At 43.0% G+C, this 23,874-nt stretch overlaps 1 protein-coding gene across 2 annotated transcripts in view; it reads right to left on the reverse strand.

Moving 5' to 3' along the window:
• Positions 1-23,874, reverse strand: part of RBPJ (recombination signal binding protein for immunoglobulin kappa J region) — an 89,743-nt gene that overhangs the window by 27,115 nt on the left and 38,754 nt on the right. Inside the window, exons 2-3 of one of the 2 annotated variants that reach the window (XM_077279940.1) lie at positions 20,703-20,741; positions 15,859-15,954 (exon numbers count right to left, since the gene is read on the reverse strand). In XM_077279940.1, coding sequence (XP_077136055.1) covers positions 15,859-15,954; positions 20,703-20,741 — 135 coding nt within the window. Of the gene's footprint in view, positions 1-14,769; positions 14,785-15,858; positions 15,955-20,702; positions 20,742-23,874 lie in introns of those variants that run through there. The other variant, XM_077279941.1, reaches the window with a different exon arrangement.

The raw sequence follows: 23,874 nt of genomic DNA on the forward strand, positions 1-23,874 counted from the left end.
TGACCATAGTCCTGAGCAGGTTACACACGGGCCATTACCGGGCAGTGACCATAATCCTGAGCAGGCGACATACGGGACATTACCGGAGAGTGACTATAACCCCGAGCAGGTTACACACGGGCCATTACCAGGTAGTGACCATAGTCCTGAGCAGGTTACACACGGGCCATTACCAGGCAGTGACCATAGTCCTGAGCAGGATACACACGGGCCATTACCAGGCAGTGACCATAGTCCTGAGCAGGATACACACGGGCCATTACCAGGCAGTGACCATAGTCCTGAGCAGGTTACACACGGGCCATTACCAGGCAGTGACCATAGTCCTGAGCAGGTTACACACGGGCCATTACCAGGTAGTGACCATAATCCTGAGCAGGTTACACACGGGCCATTACCGGGCAGTAACCATAGTCCTGAGCAGGTTACACACGGGCCATTACCAGGTAGTGACCATAGTCCTGAGCAGGTTACACACGGGCCATTACCAGGTAGTGACCATAGTCCTGAGCAGGTTACACACGGGCCATTACCGGGCAGTGACCATAATCCTGAGCAGGATACACACGGGCCATTACCAGGCAGTGACCATAATCCTGAGCAGGTTACACACGGGCCATTACCGGGCAGTAACCATAGTCCTGAGCAGGTTACACACGGGCCATTACCAGGTAGTGACCATAGTCCTGAGCAGGTTACACACGGGCCATTACCGGGCAGTAACCATAGTCCTGAGCAGGTTACACACGGGCCATTACCAGGCAGTGACCATAGTCCTGAGCAGGTTACACACGGGCCATTACCAGGTAGTGACCATAATCCTGAGCAGGTTACACACGGGCCATTACCGGGCAGTGACCACAGTCCTGAGCAGGTTACACACGGGCCATTACCAGGCAGTGACCATAGTCCTGAGCAGGATACACACAGGCCATTACCAGGCAGTGACCATAGTCCTGAGCAGGATACACACGGGCCATTACCGGGCAGTGACCACAGTCCTGAGCAGGTTACACACGGGCCATTACCAGGCAGTGACCATAGTCCTGAGCAGGATACACACAGGCCATTACCAGGCAGTGACCATAGTCCTGAGCAGGTTACACACGGGCCATTACCAGGCAGTGACCATAGTCCTGAGCAGGATACACACGGGCCATTACCAGGCAGTGACCATAGTCCTGAGCAGGATACACACGGGCCATTACCAGGCAGTGACCATAGTCCTGAGCAGGATACACACGGGCCATTACCGGGCAGTGACCATAGTCCTGAGCAGGATACACACGGGCCATTACCAGGCAGTGACCATAGTCCTGAGCAGGTTACACACGGGCCATTACCGGGCAGTGACCACAGTCCTGAGCAGGTTACACACGGGCCATTACCAGGCAGTGACCATAGTCCTGAGCAGGTTACACACGGGCCATTACCAGGTAGTGACCATAATCCTGAGCAGGATACACACGGGCCATTACCAGGCAGTGACCATAGTCCTGAGCAGGATACACACGGGCCATTACCAGGCAGTGACCATAGTCCTGAGCAGGTTACACACGGGCCATTACCGGGCAGTGACCACAGTCCTGAGCAGGTTACACACGGGCCATTACCAGGCAGTGACCATAGTCCTGATTTTAATTCTTGATAAACTGCTGTTGTATAAAACCAGACTGCATATGGATGACAAGTGATTTTTTTGCTGGATAAAACTAAATACATTTTACTTCCTTTTATACGCTTGTGTGAGCCTAACCTCACAATGATATCTGAATTAAGCCAATAAAACGCCTCCAACCCTGATTTCAGCCAGTGTGAAGGCAGAAAGGGGAGCGGACAGGCAGACGTGATGGGAGAGATTATGTCTGATCTCCTGCGTAACAATAGGTTTTATGCAACATCTGCAAAAGTTGAATGTATTTAGATATAAAAGAGCCATTCCTGAGGTTACATGATTATCAAGTCCTTTATTATGGGATGGAGGAGGAAAAGTTCACATATTTGGCATTGTACCATCATGCCACTTAAAATCGTAGGTCCTCCTGGAAAAAATAATCCCGCATACACAACCTGTTGCTGAGAACATAAAGACGATGTATTCTCTTTTTTTTATTAAATGGGATTTTAACGGGGAGAACAAAATGTATAAATCAGTTACACATTTATTAACACTGCTTCAATAATGACCAAAACTATAAAATGAATAAAAGCCATTTATCACAGTTTATGTCACTTGTAACAAAAAAATGGTAGAATCACTATCTCGGTCAAGTCTCACAAAAGATGAAATTAAGTGATTAAAAGAGAAAAAGCATTTAGTAGAAGTGATCAGACGGTCGTAGCTTCAAGTTCCCCCCCAAAAAAACACTAGTAAAATACAGGGATTGTTTTAATGAAGAAAAAAAAAAAAGTTTTAAAATATCTGAAAAAGATAAACACACACAAAAGTTAATTCACCCACCATTAAAAATAAGAAGTACGCACATCTGGTATCGCCGCTTTCAGAAAAGTCCATACAAAATACAGACATAACCTGATAAGTAAACACAAAAAAAAATCAAAACGCCAAAATTGTGTTTTATTTTGGTCACTGCAAAACCGCAAAAATGTTGTAAGAAGTGTACAAAATGTCATATCTATCCCGAAATTGTATCAGTAAAATCACAAAAAAAAACAAAACAAAAAAAAACACCCTTACACAGCACCATTGATCAAAAAATTAAAGCATTAAGGTCTTAGAAGTTTGAAGAAAAAATAAATATTTTTTATTGCCATTTTCCGATTTTATTTTACTTTTTACCACTTAACAAAAAAAAAAAAAAACTCAAGATGTTTGGTATCGCCCTAATCTTACTGAGGAAAATCAAATAGCCAGTTAATTTTTACTACATGATGTACGCTGTAAAAAAATAAGAAAAAATTATATATATATATATATATATATATTTCTTTCTTTCTCCCTGTTTTATGGTAAAATGAACGGTGTTAAAAGTACAACTCATCCTGAAAAGAAAAAAAAACAAGCCATCATATGACTGGCCAGAGAACTAAAAAAAAAAAAAGTTATGGCTTTTGGAAAAGGGAGAGGGTAAATTTTAAAACTATGGAAACTGGCTGTCTGGAAGGGGTTAAAGGAGGAGTGGTGCCAGCTTTATGTTTGGGTCACACTTTTAGCTACTAAGTTTTATGCATCGAGGGCAAAAAAAATAAAAAATCACTTTGGGTGTGTCCACACAATGCCTTTAAGGCTGTGTGCACACGTTCCGGATTTTTCACGTTTTTTTTTCCGCTATAAAAACACAATAAAACCGCAAAACACACACATCCATTAAGCATCCTATTAATAGAATGCAATCCGCAATTTTTGTGCACATGTTGCGTTTTTTTCTGCGAAAAAATGCATTGTGAAAAAAAAAAAAAAAAAAAAGCAGCATGTTCATTCATTTGCGGATTTTTCGTTGATTTCCCGCTATTTAATGTATTAGGAAGCTCCGGAAAAAACGCGAAAAATCTGCACAAAAAACGCATGCGGAAAAAGTCCGGTTTTGTTTAGGAAATTTCAGCAAATAATCCGGACGTGTCCACATAGCCTAATACATACTTCATATAAGGTTTTACTACGCAAAGTAACTTCAGTAAAAAGGTGGCAGTCTTTACCTGCAGCAGCTTCGCTGGCGTTTATGCCGGACTTTTTTCTCCAGTTTAATCTATATCTAACAGAAGTCACCTGATGAATAAACATGGTGCTACTTTTAACCACTTCTGACGACTGAAATGTCGGTTTTAAACTGCTGTGCATTACTTTCTTTTTTTGTGTGGCTGTTTCGCAGAGCTTCTTCAGGCGGATTCTGCCTGGAAACCCCCTGAAGAAGACATTGTGTGCACATAACTTTAGAACAAATGTGCATGGATGTGCCCAAATGTATAAAGTGCCAAGTGGCCTTTTTAATGTGCCCAGTGTCTCCTTTCAGAAAATATAGTTGTAACGTGGATTAATATTATTTCCCTCTGTAATTTAGGTTTTATTAGTACATACAAAAAAATAAATAATAATAATTATTATTATCCTTGCTACCAGAAATGCAAAATGTCAAAAATCTCCTGGCAACAAAACAGTGAAAACATTTAGTGGCTGGAAACTGAAGGAAAAAAAGAAAAAAAAGATTGGGAACAAAAAAAAATAAATAAATAAAGACCATGTTTGTAATTTTGAGATCATGGATGCAAAATCTGTAAGTTACCCTGAAAACCGTTTAAGACGTACGCCACAAGTTTCCATCGGCGCACACAACATACGAGTCCTGCATGACGTGCTGCACCAACGGGGCCAATGCCTCAGTGGGGGACATCTATTCTCCCCAGGAACACATGACACTTAGTACAATGTGGCAGTAATTGTAATTTATTTTTATTATTTTTCTGTAATTTAAAATAAAATATAGAATAAGAGGAGAGCTCTCTGCTCGTCTGCACTCACAAAACTAACATTCAAGGAGACACTCATAAACCAGGCTTGGGAATTTACAGCCGGAGATGGCGGAAGTCCCTCTTGGCCCCATTAACAAATGCTCTACAGAAAATGGAGCGGACAGGTTAACCGCTTCAGCACCTGGATGTCCTTCCATGCAGGATCATCACTGGACCAAGTTAGGCAATTTCACTCTAATGGTCACCACAATCTACCTAGATCACTGTTTAAAGGGGAGAGATCAGAAAATAACCTATCGATTAACCATAATCTGATTTAATGTATTCTTCTTAACCTTATTTAAAAAAATAAAAAATCATCTTACAATGTTCACACTGACTTTAAGGCCGGGGTCACACTTACGTGCAATGCGAGAAACTTGCGCCAATACTCGGCACTGCCGCCGGCACTCGGGACCGGAGCGTGCGGCTGCATGTATTTCTATGCAAGCGAATGCTCTGCTCCCGAATGCCGGCGGCAGTGCCGAGTATTGGCGCAAGTTTCTCGCATTGCACGTAAGTGTGACCCCGGCCTAACACTCCTACTTCCTGTCATTTCAGGAGTATCTTACATCAGCTTCCTTACCAGCAGAGGCAAGATACCGTGACTGGTAACATCTGAGGATCCAGCAATCCCAATAGGCAGTCACCCCTCCTCCTGCCACAATGACATTTGCGCACGCGCATTAGACACATCAATAGAAAAAATAGCATGTGTGTCAGGGATACAATATTATATTTATCAGGACTTTCTTAATCCCACAAATCCCTGATATCACAGGCCGGGATGGTCACAAGCACCACCCGCTGTGATCTTTGGAGCAAACTGCTCTCTGCTGCCCCCTATCGTCTGGACAATTAGCCGATTGGCCGACGATGAACGGAGAAGGCCGCAGCCTGTTTGCACCACTAGGCCAGTTAACGGAAAATTAAACAGTGAGAACACGGTATATACACCTCCGGATTCCAACACATGGAATATGTGTACACACCCCAGTACAATCACAGCTAACTCTAAACAACCCCAGACTACTCACCGCCACCACTACTGTTTCGGTCGAATAGACACCGTTTACAGTACCTTATGGCTACAGAACAGAAGGAACAGAACTATTAAATTTTATATTTAATGCAAAGGGAGGCCGTGTTTGTGAAAAATATACCAAAGATTTTACAAGTGGGATAAAAATACAGCAAAAACATTTACATTAAATAAAAGGGATTAACAGGAGCACTTACTACACCGATCACAGAGACGATTCAGGTTTAGCTGAAGGCGAGCGCTTCAATCTGGCTGTAGATAAATAGGGCCCCGGCGTACACACACGATACATAGCTCTCTGCACGAACGCTGATGATAATTGGGAGTCCCACCTACACACCCCTGTACTGACCTCACAAGGTCCCTGTTGTGCGCTGGTCTCAGTCCTTCAGGATTTTAGGAAATCCCAATTTATGCAGTAACTCCTCATCGTGCGATCACAGAAGATCGAGACTGATGTCATCTTTCAATATTTTTCATATTTTTGCCTAATTATCTCGATGCCAACAATGTATGTCTCCTTAATATGGGATGTATAGAAAATCTAATATTCCATATTTTCTCCCGGCAACATACTGTCTGCTCTCATTCTACTGCCGTGGCCATTGCTAGTTGTAAAGGGTGAGATCTTCTCTGATCCATTTCTGACCCTAATGAGACCTTTCCTGTCTCTCTGTAGACAATAAACATCATCTTCAGTCACCTGGACATAAAGAGGAATCCTCGCATTTTAATTACCGTAATCTGCTTAACATCTGTCACTGCCATTTTACGGAAAGGCATCAATCATTTCTAAGACAACTGATAAATGAAAGAAAAGGAGAGAGGGGATATGAGGGACCTCAAAGATTTGTAATATTTCCTATCACAGTGTGTGTGTGTGTGCGCGCGCTTGTGTGTGTGTGCGCTTGTGTGCGTGCTTGTGTGCGTGTGTTCATTGTGGCTAACGTACATGCGTCACTTGAAACATGAAGTCCGAGTCTAAGGGTATGTCCACACGTTCAGTAAAATTTCTGCATCTCTTGGCAGTAAAAAAAAACAGCTGCAAAAACGCAGGTTTTTGCCCGATTCGAGTGAAGCCTATGGTGAAAAACACAAGGCAAAAACGCACCGACATGCTGCAGAATATTTTCTGCACGTAATCTGCAAGTCAAAAATAAGTAACGTATATCCTCTTACTACATTGCAGTAATAGTAATATTATACAGCACTGTGTACTTCCAATTGCTCATTTTCTCTTTCTACCCAGATAATTCTTCTCTTTTTCCAGCAGATTTAGGACATCACGTGAATAAAATCTGACTAGCTGAATCCTTCTAAGCTCTATGTAGAAACAGGAGGTCAATTATCCCTGTAGGAGTCATCACTGCAAAAGCCCCTGACAGGTGGAGGAGGGAACAGCCGGGTCAGGGGCTGAAGTTGGGAATTATTTATGCAGAGAAATAGAGACTTCCCATTTTTACAAAGAGCAGAGGGAAAAAAAACAAAACAAAACAAAACATTAGCATTAGTGGGATAGAAATGCAAAATGAGCAATGGTAAGTACACAGTGCTATATGATGACTGCAATATATTAAGAGGATAAAGACTTTGATTGGAGGAGGAGGGCTTCTTGAACAGATAGCAATTTCTATTAAAAAACAAAAATTGGCTTAATCTCCACAAAATGACAAAAAAAAAATGCATGAAAAAAAAAAAAAAAAAAAGCTTAAAAGTTAAACTGAAGATGGAAAAAAAAAACAAGTGTGAGGAGGAGGTTATTCTTTGTGTTCTCTCTTCCAAAGATGGCAAATAACATAACAATCTGATGAAAACCACACTTAATAGTAAGTGTCTTTAGGGGTTCCCCATTCCAGTCCAGTCATTGTGGTACATGATGCCATGGCTAGCCTGGGAGGAGCAGCTGCTATAGAGTGTTTTTCTATTTTTTCTTCAATCCACTTCTAGAGAGATCGCTTGGAAAAACAATCGATCAGATGCAAGACCCAAGGAAGTAGCCTGTAAGTATAAAGGCTGGCAGCATGGACCACAGCATGGGTCTGCAGAGTTATAAACGTTGGGAGGTAAGCATCTACAGGAGCCGGAGGGTAGAAACGCTTCACAATGGATGTAGGAAGGCGTTTGCTTTGCAAAGTCATTTCCAGAAATGAAACTGAGGCTTGAGTCGGTATCTGTCAGGTGAATGAGGAGTTTGTGGAAATAAGTCCTGGGCAGGCCGAGTTGAGCAACAAGATCGCACATGTAACCTGTAAACTAGGCAGATGACAACATTTTGGAGTCTTTTTCACAAGTGTAAGGCGGCTTCACGTGTCCACATCCGGTGGTCCATGCATTTGTAGCAACTTCCGGACCATCTTCAGATCTGACCCAAACTAACGGCTTCATAAACGCCTATGAGCCTTAGTTCAGGAGACTACTGAGTGGTCCTGAAATTGCAGTTCATACCCAGCCTATGCAATGCCGATATGTGAGACCACTAGTGATGAGCGGATATACTCGTTACTCGAGATTTCTCGAGCATGCTCGGGTGACCTCCTTATGCTGGCTAACAGATGTAAATCATTCAGCTGCGGCGCTAAAAACTAAACCTCCGAGCACTAAAAACCAAGCATGCTCGAGAAATCTCGAGTAACAAGTATATTCGCTCATCACTAGAGACCACCCAAGAAGCAGGAGAGGGGATCATGTACCACAAGTGCTTCAAACTAAATTAGAATATCAAAAAGTTAATTTCAGATCTTCCAATACAAAAAGTAAAACTCCTATAGAGTCATTACAAACAGAGTGATCTATTTCAAGTGTTTATTCCTTTTAATGTTGATGATTATGGCTTACAGCCATTGAAAACCCAAAAGTCTTTATCTCTGTAAATTAGAATAGTTTGTAACATCAGCTTAAAAAAGGATTTTAAAATCTGAAATGTTGGCCTACAGAAATGTATGTTCAGTAAATGCACTCAATACTTTGTCAGAGCTCCTTTAGCATCAATTACTGCATCAATGCGGCATGGCATGAAGGCGATCAGCCTGTAGCACTGCTGAGGTGTTATGGAAGCCCAGGTAGCTTTGATAGCAGCCTTCAGCTTGTCTGCATTGTTGGGTTTGGTGTCTCATCTTCCTCTTGACAATACTCCATAGATTCTCTATGGGGCTAAGGTCATGCAAATTTGCTGGCCAAGCAAGCACAGTGATACGGTTGTTTTTAAACCAGGTATTGGTACTTTTGGCAGTGTGAACAGGTGCCAAGTCCTGCTGGAGAATGAAATTTCCATCTCCAAAAAGCTTGTAGGCAGAGGTATGCATTCAGTGGTCTAAAATTTCCTAGGAGACAGCCGCGCTAACTTTGGTCTTGATAAAACACAGTGGACCTAAACCAGCAGATGACATGGCTCCCTAAACCATCACTACTTTGTGGAAACTTTACACTAGACCTCCAGCAGCTTGGATTGTGGCCTCTCCACTCTTCCTCCAGACTCTGGGACCTTTATTTCCAAATGAAATGCCATATTTACTTTCATCTGAAAACACCACCTTGGACCACTGAGCAACAGTCCAGTTCTTTTTCTCCTTGGCCCAGGTAAGATGCTTCTGATGTTGTCTATTGGTCATGAGTGGCTTCACACAGGGAATGTGACACTTGTAGCCCATGTCCTGAATACATCTGTGTGTGGTGGCTCTTGAAGCAATGACTCCAGCAGCAGTCCACTCCTTGTGAATCTCCCCCATATTTTTGAATGGCCTTTGTTTAACAATCCTTTCAAGACTGCGGTTATCCTGGTTACTTGTGCACCTTTTTCTACCACACTTTTTCCTTCCACTCAACTTTCCATTAATACGCTTGGATACAGCACTCTGAACAGCCAGCTTCTTTAGCAATGACGTTTAGAGGCTTACCCTCCTTGTGGAGTGTGTCAGTGACTGCCTTCTGGACATCTGTCAAGTCAGCAGTCTTCCCCATGATTGTGGAGCCTACTGAAACAGACTAATGGACCTTTTTAAAGACTTAGGAAGCCTTTGCAGGTGTTTTGTTAATTATTATAATTTACTCAGAAAATGACTTTTGGGTTTTCATTGGTTGTACACCATAATCATCAACATTAATAGAAAAAACACTTGAAATAGATCACTGTTTGTAATCAGGGCTGTAGAGTCGGAGGCCATTTTGGTGGAGTCAGAATAAAATGGACCAACTCCGAAAAAATATAATAAATTGGGTACAGTAGTTGAATGCAGTTTGTGGGGAATATTTTTTTCCATTTGGGAAAGTTATTAAATGTCCTATAAATGTCTGTTCTATTCCTGAACAAAGGTGTAGACTTTTAGCGGAGATGAATCTGTGCTGCAGTTTATGTTCATGCTAAGTAGTGACGCTCCTCCTCTACAGATAAGGGGCAAAAAAAATAACAAAGACACAGGGAAGGAATGCCTGCATTCATCTCAGAACTTCTGGAGTGAACAGGAAAGCAGGATTAAGGCAAGTACTTTTTAAAGCATATGTAAACTTTCAATAAACTGTGCATAAATCAATAGTCCAGTATATGTTGTCTCTATATGCTTGATGTTTTAGTTTGTTTTTCCTCTTAGCTCATGTTAGGAGAAATTAGCTGCTCTGATGACTTATATACACTATACATAGAAAATAAGGGGAAAAACAGTTTTCTAACATCTCAAATTTGGAAATACAGTAACTGGATGAATGAAGACATATATATTTATTTGTGTGTGTGTTCTGGAATAGGATTCAGCACAAAAATGCTCCCTCCCTCTTCCCCTCTTCATATACTGTTAAGAAATATGATGTGTAGCATTTAGTGAGCTGTACCCTGAGACAAGCCTAACATTGAAAGTTCAGAGTAAAGCTATATAACAACATATTTCACAGACTTTAGACTTATCTGTCCAATTGATTTATGGAAAGTGTTTTATTTCTATCCTAAAGTATACAGTGCATGATTCCATATTCTTGCAAGAATTACAATAACTTTTTTTTTTTTTTACAGGACAAATTTTGAGAGCGAATTTACATAATTACAAAACGTCTGAGAAGCATCTTATGAAGTCAGCTGTATTTGAGCATTTTACAGCGACTAAAGAAAAAAAACATTTTGTTTGTCAGTGTGTAAAGGTACCGTTACACTAAACGACTTACCAACGATCACGACCAGCGATACGAGCTGGCCGTGATCGTTGGTAAGTCGCTGTGTGGTCGCTGGGGAGCTCTCTCAGCACAGACAGCTCTCTCCAGCGACCAACGATCAGGGGAACGACTTCGGCATCGTTTAAACTGTCTTCAACGATGCCGAAGTCCCCCTGCAGCACCCGGGTAACCAGGGTAAACATCGGGTTACTAAGTGCAGGGCCGCGCTTAGTAACCCGATATTTACCCTGTTTACCATTGTAAAATAAAAAAATAAAAAAACTACTACATACTCACATTCTGATGTCTGTCACGTCCCCCGGCGTCCACAGGGTTAAAACTGCTTTCGTCAGGAGCGCTGGTAATATGCACGCGCTGCTGCCGAGAGCTTCCCTGCACTGAAGGTCTCAGCGCCGGCAGTAACAGCGGTGACGTCACCGCTGTGCTGCTTTACGGCCGGCGCTGAGACATTCAGTGCAGGGAAGCTCTCGGGGGCAGCGCGTTCATATTTGCAGCGCTCCTGCCGAAAGCAGTTTTAACCCTGTGGACGCCGGGGGACGTGACACATCAGAATGTGAGTATGTACTGTTTTTTTTTTAAATTTTTACAATGGTAACCAGGGTAAATATCGGGTTACTAAGCGCGGCCCTGCGCTTAGTAACCCGATATTTACCCTGGTTACAAGTGAACACATCGCGGGATCGGTGTCACACACGCCGATCCAGCGATGACAGCGGGTGATCAGCGACCAAAAAAAAGGGTCCTGATCATTCCCATCGACCAACGATCTCCCAGCAGGGGCCTGATCGCTGGTCGCTGTCACACATAACGAGATCGTTAGCGGGATCGTTGCTACGTCACCAAAAGCGTCACGTTGCAACGATATCGTTAACGATACCGTTATGTGTGACTCAGCCTTAAGTGATCCAGATGAAAACAAATACTGTGATGCCAAAATCAGTGTATATTCAGGCAGTGATACAAATGCTCCAAGAGCTTCCAATCTAAGAAGACATTTACAACGCTGCCACCCAGATGTTTACAAAGCTGTGATTGAAAAAGATCACAGCAGCACCAAGAAACCAGAGTCCAGCACTTCCTGCCAGGCAAAAGAGGAGGAGAGCTTCTCAAACCTCAGTTACAAGATATTTTGTATGTGACAAAGTTACTGTAACAATGACAGTAGATGTGTTTAAAAGACAGCTCATCGAGCTTGTTATGAAGGACAGTGTACCATTATCATTATTTGCACGACCAGCTTTTACAGCTCTTAATGGAGAAATGGCCCTCAAACTTGGTTTCTCTGGAAAGATAAAGTATTAGAAAATTAGTGACTGAAGAAGCCCTTAATCAAAAGGAAGACCTTAAAAGGACTCAAAAGACACTTTGTTTCTTAAAATGGATGCCTGCACACGCCACACAGAGTGAACTATGTTGCTATCAACATTTGATATGTTTGTGACAGCAAAAAAATTGTTGCCAAGACGCTGGCAGTAAAAGATACTAAAGCTCATCACAGCAGCCAGTTTCTCCCGACCTTAGTGGAAAAAGTTCTGCAAGATTATGAACTAAAAAAAGAACAGGTTCTTGCTATTGTAACGGATAATGCTTCAAACATGATAAGTACAATTAAACTGATGAATGAGAATAATTAAGGTGAACAGCAGCTAGAAGAACATTTCACATTCAGTATGTTGGAGATGGAAGGCCACAGTCCTGTTACCATAACGGAGGAACAAACAGATATTACTACAGAATAACAGCAAAATGATTCTTTACAATTATATGATCTTGTTGAAGCTGCTTCACACCTCTTTCCTATTCATCACATGCGCTGTGTTGTGCACACGCTGCAGCTGGCAATAAGAGATAGTCTGCAAGAGGGACATGCTGGAACTCTAATTAGCATAGTGAGGAAATTGGCTATTGCTGCCAGAACCCCTAAAATTGATTCCATCTTGAAGAGACGTGCTGGAAAAGGGGCAATTGTGGATCAAGCACCTATTTAATGATTGAGCAATTGCTTGAGCTGAAACCCTTCCTTTTAGATATGGCCAACCCTCAGGTACACTACATGAAGGTCAATGGACACAGGTGGCTGAATTGAAGGAATTGCTTTGTCACCCATTTACAGTGACTAAAAAGTTACAAGCCAAGGTTATAACTCTGGGCATTTTTACAAAGGAGTCGAAGAACTTGTTGTTTTGCCTGTCCCAAAGAGGAGGTTAATCGCAGATGGCATTGCTGCTTCAATGAAACGGAGAGAGACACTGCTATTAGAAAATAAAATTCTTCTGGCAGCTGTTTATGTGGACCCGAGTCATAGTATATTGCTGGATGATTAACAGCTTACAAAAGGAAGGCCAAGAGCAAGAGGACTCGGGTCCGGCTGCCAGTGCTGCGGCTGCCACCGTTTCTTCATCCTCAAATGAGGAGTTTGATTTCGACAAGTATTTCGATGACATGGAGCAGGCAAAGAGTTGCCGCAGGGGGGGGAAAAAAAAAAAATATTCCACTCCCATAGAAAACAGATTGACCATATTTCAGCACAATTATTCACTTGTTCTCAAAGAAGAAAAGTTCAATTGTTCATCAAAACTGACTGAGGCAATTCCTTTATACCCTGAAATTGTTAGAGATGTTGCCCATGTGGTTACTGCTTTGCCACCAACCCAAGTTAGTGTAGAGAGGTTGTTCTCTAGCCTGAAAATAATTATGTCAGATGTGAGGTCATCTATAAAGGAGAATCTGATGGAGGCGATACCATTTCTCAGAACAAATTCATAGACTGCACAAATGCTATTCGGTACGATTTTGTTGAAAACGTTTTTTTTCCACTTACTGAATACTCTATAATAAAAACTTTTGCATATTTACAATTTTTGTTCTAAAGTTTTATTCCAATAAATATATTTTATGTTCTATCTAAGAGGCTTGATTATTGTATCAGAATAATGATTTCAAAGCCTGATGTTAGCATTTTACTACAGTAAACGTATCACTTAAACATGAGCCATGTATGAGGGAGTCGGAGTCGTGGAGTCGGTGTCATGAAAACTGAGTCGTCGGGGCCCAGTCTAATGACTATATAATATACGAGTTTCAATTGTTGTATTGAAGAACTGAAATCAATTCACTTTTTGATGCTATTCTAATTTAGTGAGAAGCACTTGTACATTCATGCTGCACATAGGCATAAATGCAATATGGTCCACAACATGAGGACTAAAGGGGTCGTCCAAATAAACAATTAGGCTTAACACATTCTCCCCCCAGGATGAAGTGTATGGGGCGGCTGTAACATGGCTGTGTCCAGCTGGGTAATACAGCCAGCATCTACCTCGAACAACAGCGAGGAGCCGCAATGCGATTGCTATTTTTACGGTTACAGCACCTGCTAAAAAAAAAAAAAAAAAGGCTTGCCAAAGCAAACAAATCTCCAAATATAACCATAATGTTACCAAAAAAAACTACAACTCAGCCAACAAGAGCTCACACTGCCCCATCAACAAGGAGATGAAAAAGTTATTAGTCTAGGAAGATGCTGATGAAAAAGAAATTCAGCATTTTGTAAGCCATTGAAAACTTAACTTTACCCCCACGGGAAGAAAACAAACAAAAAAAGGCCCAAAAACAAAGACTAAAGCATTTGCTGATTTTTTTTCCTGCGATGTCCCAACACTTACATTTCTTTTCCAATTTTCAGTACAAGATATGATAAAATAAACGGTCAGCCAAAATTGCAACGCGACCCTCAAAATTCAGCCCAAGCCGTCATATGGCTATGTTGATGGAAAAAATTAGATATCACAGCACCTTATTGTCATTATTCTGTAAATCACTATATTGGTCAGCACAACAATCCATTTTGTTGGAAGTAAAAAAAAAATAAAAATAAAATGAAATCCATATTCAGTTACGTTTTTTTTAAGCCTCTTTTGCATTATGGTATTCGTTGACATTTTGTGCGAGTTCTAAAAAGCCGCAAGCAGTTCAAATTGCTTTTCATTTTTGCCATCAAAGTGGTTTTCTCATCTCCAAGATCCTATCCCACTCTGTAGGTGTAATAATATAACCAAATACCTCCAATTAGAAAGGTAGTATAGATTCGCTATGTTGCTTACCCCATGTGCAGGGCATTGCTGTGGCTTAGGTATCCATGGATACCACCTCTAACAACTAACTGTCACTATAGGAGTGGGCGTAACCATGGATACCCAAGCTATTGCAATGCCTGGCATAAGCAACATAGCAAATAGGAAGAACTATACATTTCTAATTGGGGGTATTTGATAATATTACTACTACATATTGGGATAAAATATTGGAGATTAGAATACCTCTTTAACCTGTTTTTCAATTTTTTGAAAAGGTCAAAACTTAGGTAAATATTTCTGGAGTACAGAAAATGGGAGACTTTTCTAAAAGGTTGCAAATTCTGAATCAAGCAAGAACAACTGGAATTCAAAACCCACTGAACTTAAAAAAAACTAACGGAGAAAATAAATAAATAAAGGAAGGCGTAAGACAATCTAAGCAAAAAAAAAAGGAGAAGGCACAATTGCAAAAACAGATCGAACCCTAGTATTTTATTATAGATACGGTCCATACCCTTATTATTTCCACAATAGTAGCAAGTAAGTAGCTCCCAGCATAATGAGGGTCCTAGACATGTACCACTTTGGGGCCACTAATTGAGAACCCACCAGTGATTGGCTGACAGCCTGCACCATGGTCCTGACAAAGGGAAATGAATGCTGGCAGCCAATCACACCCAGTGATGCGGGGTCAGAAGAGCCGCGGCAGGACTAGTCGGAAGGAAAAGACCCTTAACAGACTAGTCATGCCTCGTTACCATATGCAAAGCTACAGGAAAATAATAAATAAAAACTACATTCATCAAAAGACTGCAGCACTGATGAGTTCCACCACAGTATTCATTCATGAGAAGAACGCAATATGCGCCTATAGCGCTGTAGTAGGAATTGGGGAAAGTCAGGGGACTGGAAACGTTCCCCTTCAGGGACTATGTGAACTAAGGCAGTCACCGCCGCTCTCTCCCCTGTTGCCTAGGAGATTGCAATCGATTTGCAAAGAAATGACTGGATCTCCTCGATGGTCGCCCTGCGCCACTTTTGGGTCACGAGTCATACATCGTCTTTTTCCATGGAAATGGCCTACCAGAATAAGACAGGGAGAAGCAGAACACGAACCTTTTCTCATTGCCGTAGGACTTCTGTGCAACTTTAGCATGGAGGATGAGTACGGTCTGATCGCCTCGCTCTTTTAAATAGTTTCGCATCGCTTCCCTGAAACACAAGAATAAAGAGGTCAGCGTTACACCAGGACGTCCGAGAAGGTCCACGCTGCAGATTATTTGCCTCTTTCTTGGGAGTCCACAGGAGTTTTTGTACCTCGTGAGCTGCTCACAGAACAGATGCAATCTGTACGTCTTTCCTGTGGTTTCTACGAGCCGGCCAGGGCACGCGCTCATGTGCTTCTACTCGGATATGTGGCTCAGAAAGTTCTCACCTAGTTACAGATCTTCTCACATAGTATCACCACAAAGTACCCGCTGACTCCCGGCTGCCAGCTCTTGGTTACAGAGTTTTCGGCAACATTTCTGCTCACAAATTGCTTGGTCACAAATTAACTTGTTGTTGGGAGTGCCGACATGTGAACATTGGAGGCATATGCGGGGGGGTACATTATTTCTACATTCGATTTTGGGGAATGAAAACATTTCATCTGACGATTTTCATCACTGACCCACAGTATGTGTCTCTAGTTCTAACACATGTCGTCACTGTGGGTGATCGGGATCTCAAAGTTGTGGGCATTGTGTGTGTGTGTGTGTGTGTGTGTGTGTGTGTGTGTGTGTGTGTGTGTGTGTGTGTGTGTGTGTTTTGTGTTTTTTTTTTGTTTTTTTAATTCCCATAAATAGATTTTAATGCAGCCAGATCAATATACTTTGCATCATGCTTGTACATACACTGATAAACCCTAGTGTGCCTTTACAGGTGCACATTTCTGTTTCCACAGTGTTACAAGATTACAACTAATGCTGTTGGGGGTCCTAAGCTCCATTTAGACCTGATTGCGCCATCCTTGATCATAGAAATATCCGACCCTGTGAGATAAATTATCAGCTGTGATGGAATAGCAGCTGGGTTCTACAGCCAGCCACCCACTGGTGATCCGGGGGGCACAGTGACAGTGCCCATGTTACCTCAATGCTACAATACATCAAGGTTCACCAACCACCTAATGCCCTTTAATACAATGAAAGGGAATACCAGGCATTAAACAAAAAAAAGAAATCTTTGGTGCCATTATCGACCATGTGGTCACTGCAGAAAACCATGAAACCTGCATGTTCGGCACAGGACCACCAAATGGCTGCAGCCATCACATGGGTCTATACAAAAGACCAATACAAAGACCGGTAAGAACCAAAGTGGTGGCACTGGAGATCAAGACAAATTTGTTTTATTATTTTAGCCAATTTCCTGCTGTCAGAAATTTTTGGAACATCCTTCTAACCCCGAATGATCACAGAAATGAAAGGGTCAAAGACATGTCAGCCCCATAGCCTAGCAATGCAGGACCTCCGCCCTATTCACGTGTCCCCTTTATTCTGGGTAGCCTGTCGGGGTCTCCGCATCCGTCAGACCCAACTATCGTGTCCGTTTTGCTGGGACCATCTATGTAGCGATATGGTGCTCCGAGAATCTAAGACTTAAGGTGTTGAAGGGAGGACACCAAGTTTAGGATTACATCATTGGTGGCTTTTGAGTTTCCAGAGCTGGCTCCAGGATTGGTAATATCCCAGGGAGGGGGCGTCTAGATTTATGGAAATAATTGTATCTTATGATTCATTCTTCTTACAGCTGATTAAGCAATATGGACACTGGTCACACATTCAGTGCTAAGACCAAGCAGAAGCCTAGCTAGTAATATTGGCACTCTGACCTATGTGCCCTTTGTAAAGGATGTGGCTCCATGGTGCACGAAAAATAACTAAAATATCAGCAAAAGATCTAGTTCCCCTTATGTACTAGGATGCCAACTGCACTTGTGAACCGGGCACAAGTTGCGAAACAAAAATCAATAGGAAATGGCAACCACATACACATAGCAACCAAACAGTATATTCTTATACCCATTTTGGGAAGTTGGTTTGCTTGCTTTAAAGAGCATCATGCAACTGCCGATGCAAATAGGTGGTCTATCATCATAAAAGGTGCTAAGCAAGTCAAAATTCATCTTTTGGGCAGGAATGAGTGGCGTTCTCTGATGAATGATGTATCCTACAGAAAGTCTGACATGCATGTGATCGAGCCAAAGCACTCTCACCACACAAACTTTCGGTATTATTGTCCAAGTCATCACAAGGGTATATGAAAGGAACATCTGGCAGGAGACACGGCAAGAACTAGTTGCTTGAAAAACCACACATCTAGAGGCCACTGGTCCAGGATATATAGAATAATGTGGTATACTTCGCTATTGCACGTTCCTACAGATGGTTCAGGACATGGCCAACAAAAGGGCACAAGACAAAGCCAGAAACCACAGGCAGCAAGAATCAGACATTCGCTGAGATATGGCAGGCAGGTCTGCTTCACTCTGCAAAGCTGCAGCATTTCAGAGAAAATCTACTTGGAAAAGCTTGACGTCTGGGGTCTACGCATCTTGGCGGACTGCTCTAAGGCCGGCTCCCAGCAGCTCCTCCCTTAACCCGTCAGCCATGGAGTGTGGTGCGGGGAGAAGCCGCCAGGGACAGGCCTCAGTCATGCAAAACACATCATAATCTAGCACTCAATCTAGGTCTCCTAGCACTCGCTGATGGCGAATGCATTTCAAGAAGCTGGCACAAAATTAAGGGGAAAAAAACCCCCCTCTCAACAGGTATTTTGCATCTTATAAAGTACCAAAAGGTGGCAAAACCTTTTAAAATGTAGCGCGTGTGGCTAAAAAGGCAGACAATTTAAATTCTACCAGAAAACTTATTCCAGGCAGAGACTGGAGTGATAAGTGCAAAACAAAATTATATATACATTTGGTAAGAGTCGCATTTCATCAATTTGTCTAACACATCTGCATAAGCAACAGTTGTCCAGGAAAAAAAAATAAAAAAAGTTTAAGTGGCGCAAAGCGTACAGAGAATAAAGCACAAATACTAAAACAACTCAATAAAAAGGAGCACCTTACTCCAGAAAAGTGATAAAACAGCAGTGATTAATCAGATCCATAGATCCCAGATGAGTTTTTTTTTTTTGTCAGTAGATTTTCTCGGAAACGTTGCAGAGTTACAGAACACAGCATAGATGGCTGCAATACCGCAGCCGGTGTTGGACTCATACCGCCAATAGTTCGGGCAGCATCTGATGATGGTTTCCTTTGATTCTTTACTTCCATTTTATAAATCTTGTGGAGTTAGGCTATGTTCACACGCTGCGGATTTTGCTGCGGATCCGCAGTGTTTCCGCAGCTGCGGATCCGCAGCAGTTTCCCATGCGTTTACAGTACCATGTAAACCTATGGGAAACGCAATCCGTAGTGCAAATGCTGTGGAAAAAAACGCACGGAAACGCAGCGGTTTACATTCCGCAGCATGTCAATTCTTTGTGCGGATTCCGCTGCGGTTTACACCTGCTCCTCTAAAGGAATCCGCTGTTGTAAGACAGCAGAGGAATCCGCACAAAATCCACAGTAATTCCGCAGGAAAACAGCAGTGCCTTTTACCTGCGGTTTTCACAAATCTGCAGACCTCAAGAATACGTGTGCACATACCCTAAGTCACTACACATCAGTGCCCAGCACTCAAAAAAGCCAGCGCGTTTCACAGAAAAAATAAAAACTTGCTCATGGTGGATGGTCTTTCATCATGAGTAAGAACGATTTTCTCGCACAAAAAGCGCTGGTTTCTCCTTTTAATCTGCATGTCCTGTTGCTCAGAAGCCGGTCCTGTTCTTTTGCTCTTGCCCCAAAGATCACAACCATCTCCTATGCTGGATAAATCTTGGAGTGGGGAGCTGATCTACTTTTAGTTTTTGGTTTGTGATGCTGCAGGTTGCGCCTAAAACACTGCGCAACCACAAAATATAACGTTGGCGAGCTGCGCTGGAGATATACCGGACGCCGTGACGCAGTATGGCTCCGCTCTCAAGTCTGGTTATTCTGACACCATTGTGAATCTGTGAAGGAACAGATGAATGACCTCGGGGAGACCAAAACATCCAACACTGCGGAGACACCATCACGTGTTTCTCAACGCAGTGATCCAGAACACTGCCCCCATCCCTTATGGGAAATATGCAAACGCATGTAAAGTAAGCTGCGGAGACACCATCACGTGTTTCTCAACGCAAGCAAGAAACACGTGATGGTGTCTCCGCAGCTTACTTTACAAACCATTGTGAATCTGGCGGAGTGGTCCCTTCCCATGGGCTGATCGATCGCTACTGATCACTGGCCGAGGGAAGGATCCCAATGATCAACCAGTGAAGGAGCAATACAATATGGCTTCAGCTGATTAAATCTTTTATGCTGGGCCTAAAACTGTGGTTGTCATGTAGGAATGTGCTGCGGACAATGGCAATAAGGATCGTTCCATCCCCATACAGTTTGTATCTGTGTGTGAAGACCCTAATAAATTATCCCAAACGCTGCTTATTGGGGGCAGTGTAAGCCCAGCCTATGCCATGTGCGGGCACAAAGTGCAACAGTGCTCCGACAATGGGAAGATCCCGGAGAGGAAAATGACCACCAAGAAGACCCCTCTGCTGTGGTTACGGCACGACACACGAGGTAGCCACCATCTTGATGTTCCAGTTTGTGGGCAGACTGTACGAATAGCCGGCAGGTGGACTACAAATCACAGACTATGGGGCAGAGAACATGGGCGGCCATACAGCGACGTGTGAAAGTAGAAGGCTCTTATTGGCACGCATCACCATACAACCTCAGCACCGGCGATCTCGTCACGGTGGCAGGAGGCGCAGTATTTTATAGACGCTCCATCAGACAGATAGGAAGCTGCAGTGAGGTTTACCTTGTGAGGTGTTTGGGTTGAGGCCGCTCCCCAAACTTCCTGTAAACAAGAAGAAAGATCAATTAATGGCAGAAATACATAATACAACACAAGCAACGACCAATTGAGCACAAAGTGTCTGACTTATGCTAACACTGCTGAGGAACACCAGAAGGTGCCCACAGACGTCCAAGTAGTGTCTCCTAGCCAACGGCTACAGGACCTGCCCCGGGGGCTACACAGAAGACCGCAATGTACAGTAGGGACCACCGACCACAACCACCCTCCTCATACAGGACGAGATAAGGCAGCAAAGTGGACATCATCTGACACCTTTAGCTGAAGAATGGATTCTCGGGCCACATGTGCATCAGTCTTTTCACACAGAACTTGCCAAATACCACAGACCTCCTGCCCTCTTCTCCCAAGTTCAAACCGATTTTGGTGAAGATACTAAATATTTGCAGGAACTTAAATTCTCATGCTCTGCAATTTGCCATCCAATCTTTCAGTGGGTAGTTTCAGTTTATTAGCATTGCCAGAACTATAGGTACTGGAACATCCTTCCCCTAAACTCTCCAGCATGTATGCGTCATCCAAGGACTTGATTGTGCTTAACTAAACGCCCATCTCCTACTGTAACCCCCATATGCACATTTGACAGCCGGTAAAGCAAGAACAGACAATTCCCTGCCCCCACCCCATGCAATCAGTCTTGGAGTCTCTGCTGCTGGAGATGGATTACACTTGACAGGCAGAGGAGGTTACATGGATGGGATAGGTCTAGTAAAACCTGCGCTAGGGAGTCATTTTTAGAGTTAGGCCGGAGTCCCATTCGCATGCGAGAATCCGAGCACAGGTGTGGAGGAGACGGAGAAAGTAATTTCTCCATCTCCTCGGCTGCCAGCATCCGTGGGACTCGCACCCAGGTATGTTTTATGGTGAAACGCTGCAGCTCTTCAAGGACAACACACTTTCAAAAGCCGCCTAAGAAATGTGGCTACAGGCCCGACTAGTCCGGCTTCTCAGTTTAGAGACCAGTCTCACCGTGTGCATGCAAGTATGTAAAGACTGGCAAGTTCTTGGCAAGTGGAGCGGGGCCACCCGGCCATACCGCACTGGTCAGCAAACACAGTCCCCAGCTTTCCAAGCCAAGTATTCTCTGGAACCCTGCAGCAATCACACAGCCATTCTGTCATTTATGCTGCCTGTTGCTCAGACAGCAGAAATCGGATGAAAATTCCCTTTATATTACCTGTCAGATAAACAAATAGCCTATAAAGGCAGGGGACTGGTTATGTGGCAGAAACCACCAACCCTCAGCAACCAGGCTTGTGCCCCATCCCACATCTCCGGCCTAAGAGGAAATCAGCAGCTAAAGCCATCGGCTGCGCCCGACTGCTCCTGGGGTCTACCCACAATACTATCTAAAGTTAGGCTATGTGCACACGATGAGGATCCGCAGCGGATTTTTCCACGCAGAAACGCTGCAGATCCGCACTGTGATGTACAGTACAATGCTATTCAATGGGAATTAAAAAAAAGCTGTGCAGATGGTGCGGAAAAATCAGTGCGGAATTGCTGCGGATTTCAAAGAAGTGCATGTCACTTCTTTTGTGCGGATCTGCAGCGTTTCTGCACCCCTCCATGTTAAAAATCCGCAGTGGCAAAATCCGCATCAATTCTGCATAAAAACCGCACGAAATCTGCATAAAAACCGCGGCAAATCCACAGCTGCAGATTCTGCCAGGAGAGGCGGATTTTGTGCAGAAAATTCTGCACCTCTTTTTCTACGTGTGCACATAGCCTAAGAGCGGTGCCTTGGGTAAAACACCGATCCATCAGCGCGGCATTAATCGGGCAGCGAGGTTCCTGGCATTGTGAATAACTCGTGTGTTGGAGTCAGCGTCACCCATTTACACCACCTATTTGGACACATCGTTTCTTTCCTATTGCAGACATGGAAAAAGGATTTTGAGATTCACCTGATTATTTTTTTTTTATTTTTTTTTTTCTGAAACCCTTTTTAAGTTTTACTTGCATTCATACAACACAAACCAAAAGGTTTCAGCAAAAAAAAAAAAAAAATAGCTGTGAGGCCCAACAAACGTGTCAATAAGAATCAGAAGGGTCAAAACAACTAAATTCTCAATGTGCGTTTCTAGTTTAATGAGTTTTCGCTAAAAAGCTGCAGATTTACGGCCATGGTATCATGCAGGAAATCTGCACTGTATTATTGTAGCAGCAAAGTGGACGAAACCTAACAAGTCTCACTAACCCCTTGCTGGAAAAGTGGGGGAAAAAAAAACTCAAAAAATTAACTTGCCGTAGAGTCCAAACATGAGTGGTCACTCCATAACGGAAGTGACCAGTGTCAGATGCTTGTCCATACGTTAGTGTGGAGCCATGACGGGGGCCGCAGTGCGATGGTCCTGGAGAATAATCTATGTAACAAGTGTCCGGCAGCCACTATATTCGAGCCCACTGCCTCCATGACGGGTGACTATGCCGCACCCTCCACGAGAGGCTGCAGACCATCATACACCGACAGCCTGCAGCGCTTTGGTAATGTTTATTACAAAATGCCAAGTCCAGAGAAAGTGCCGATCTTTGACAATAAAAAGGAAGCCTTCCCGTGTTATTTTTGGTCAGGTTTTTTAGTCACTTCCTTTCTCCTTCGCTGCCTAGAAGTCACGTTCCTTTGCGGGGTCTCCTGTATAGAAAAGGTCGTCTAATACAGACAGACATTATAGGACGGTAACACCCAAGGACACCACACGTTCCCCACAGTCCAGCAATCATACCACCATATTCAAGCAGAACAACGCCAGGACTCGGGCCGACCGGAATACCGCAACACAGACGTGAAGTCGTAAAGTCACCGAAATCATATAGTAATCGCACAGTCACCATTTCCAAACACCTGCTGTATGTGGTCAGGCGGCTGAGGAGGAAACATCTGAGCCCACGTTTGTGGCGTTCAAGGAACAAAAAAAATCAAAGTCTAGAAATAATAATAATTTTACTTATTGTAACAAAATGTGAGACAAGCTGCCTTTATCAGGGTTTTTTTTTTGCCAGTTTTCATTAAGAAAAACAAAAACAAAATGGTTCGATGATAGCTAGCAATCCATACAAATGTATTATAAGAAAAGTAAAATAAACATTGCTATTCAGGTGGAATTTTTTTTTT

The sequence above is a fragment of the Ranitomeya variabilis genome, chromosome 1, assembly GCF_051348905.1.
Source record: "Ranitomeya variabilis isolate aRanVar5 chromosome 1, aRanVar5.hap1, whole genome shotgun sequence".
Classification (NCBI taxonomy): domain Eukaryota; kingdom Metazoa; phylum Chordata; class Amphibia; order Anura; family Dendrobatidae; genus Ranitomeya; species Ranitomeya variabilis.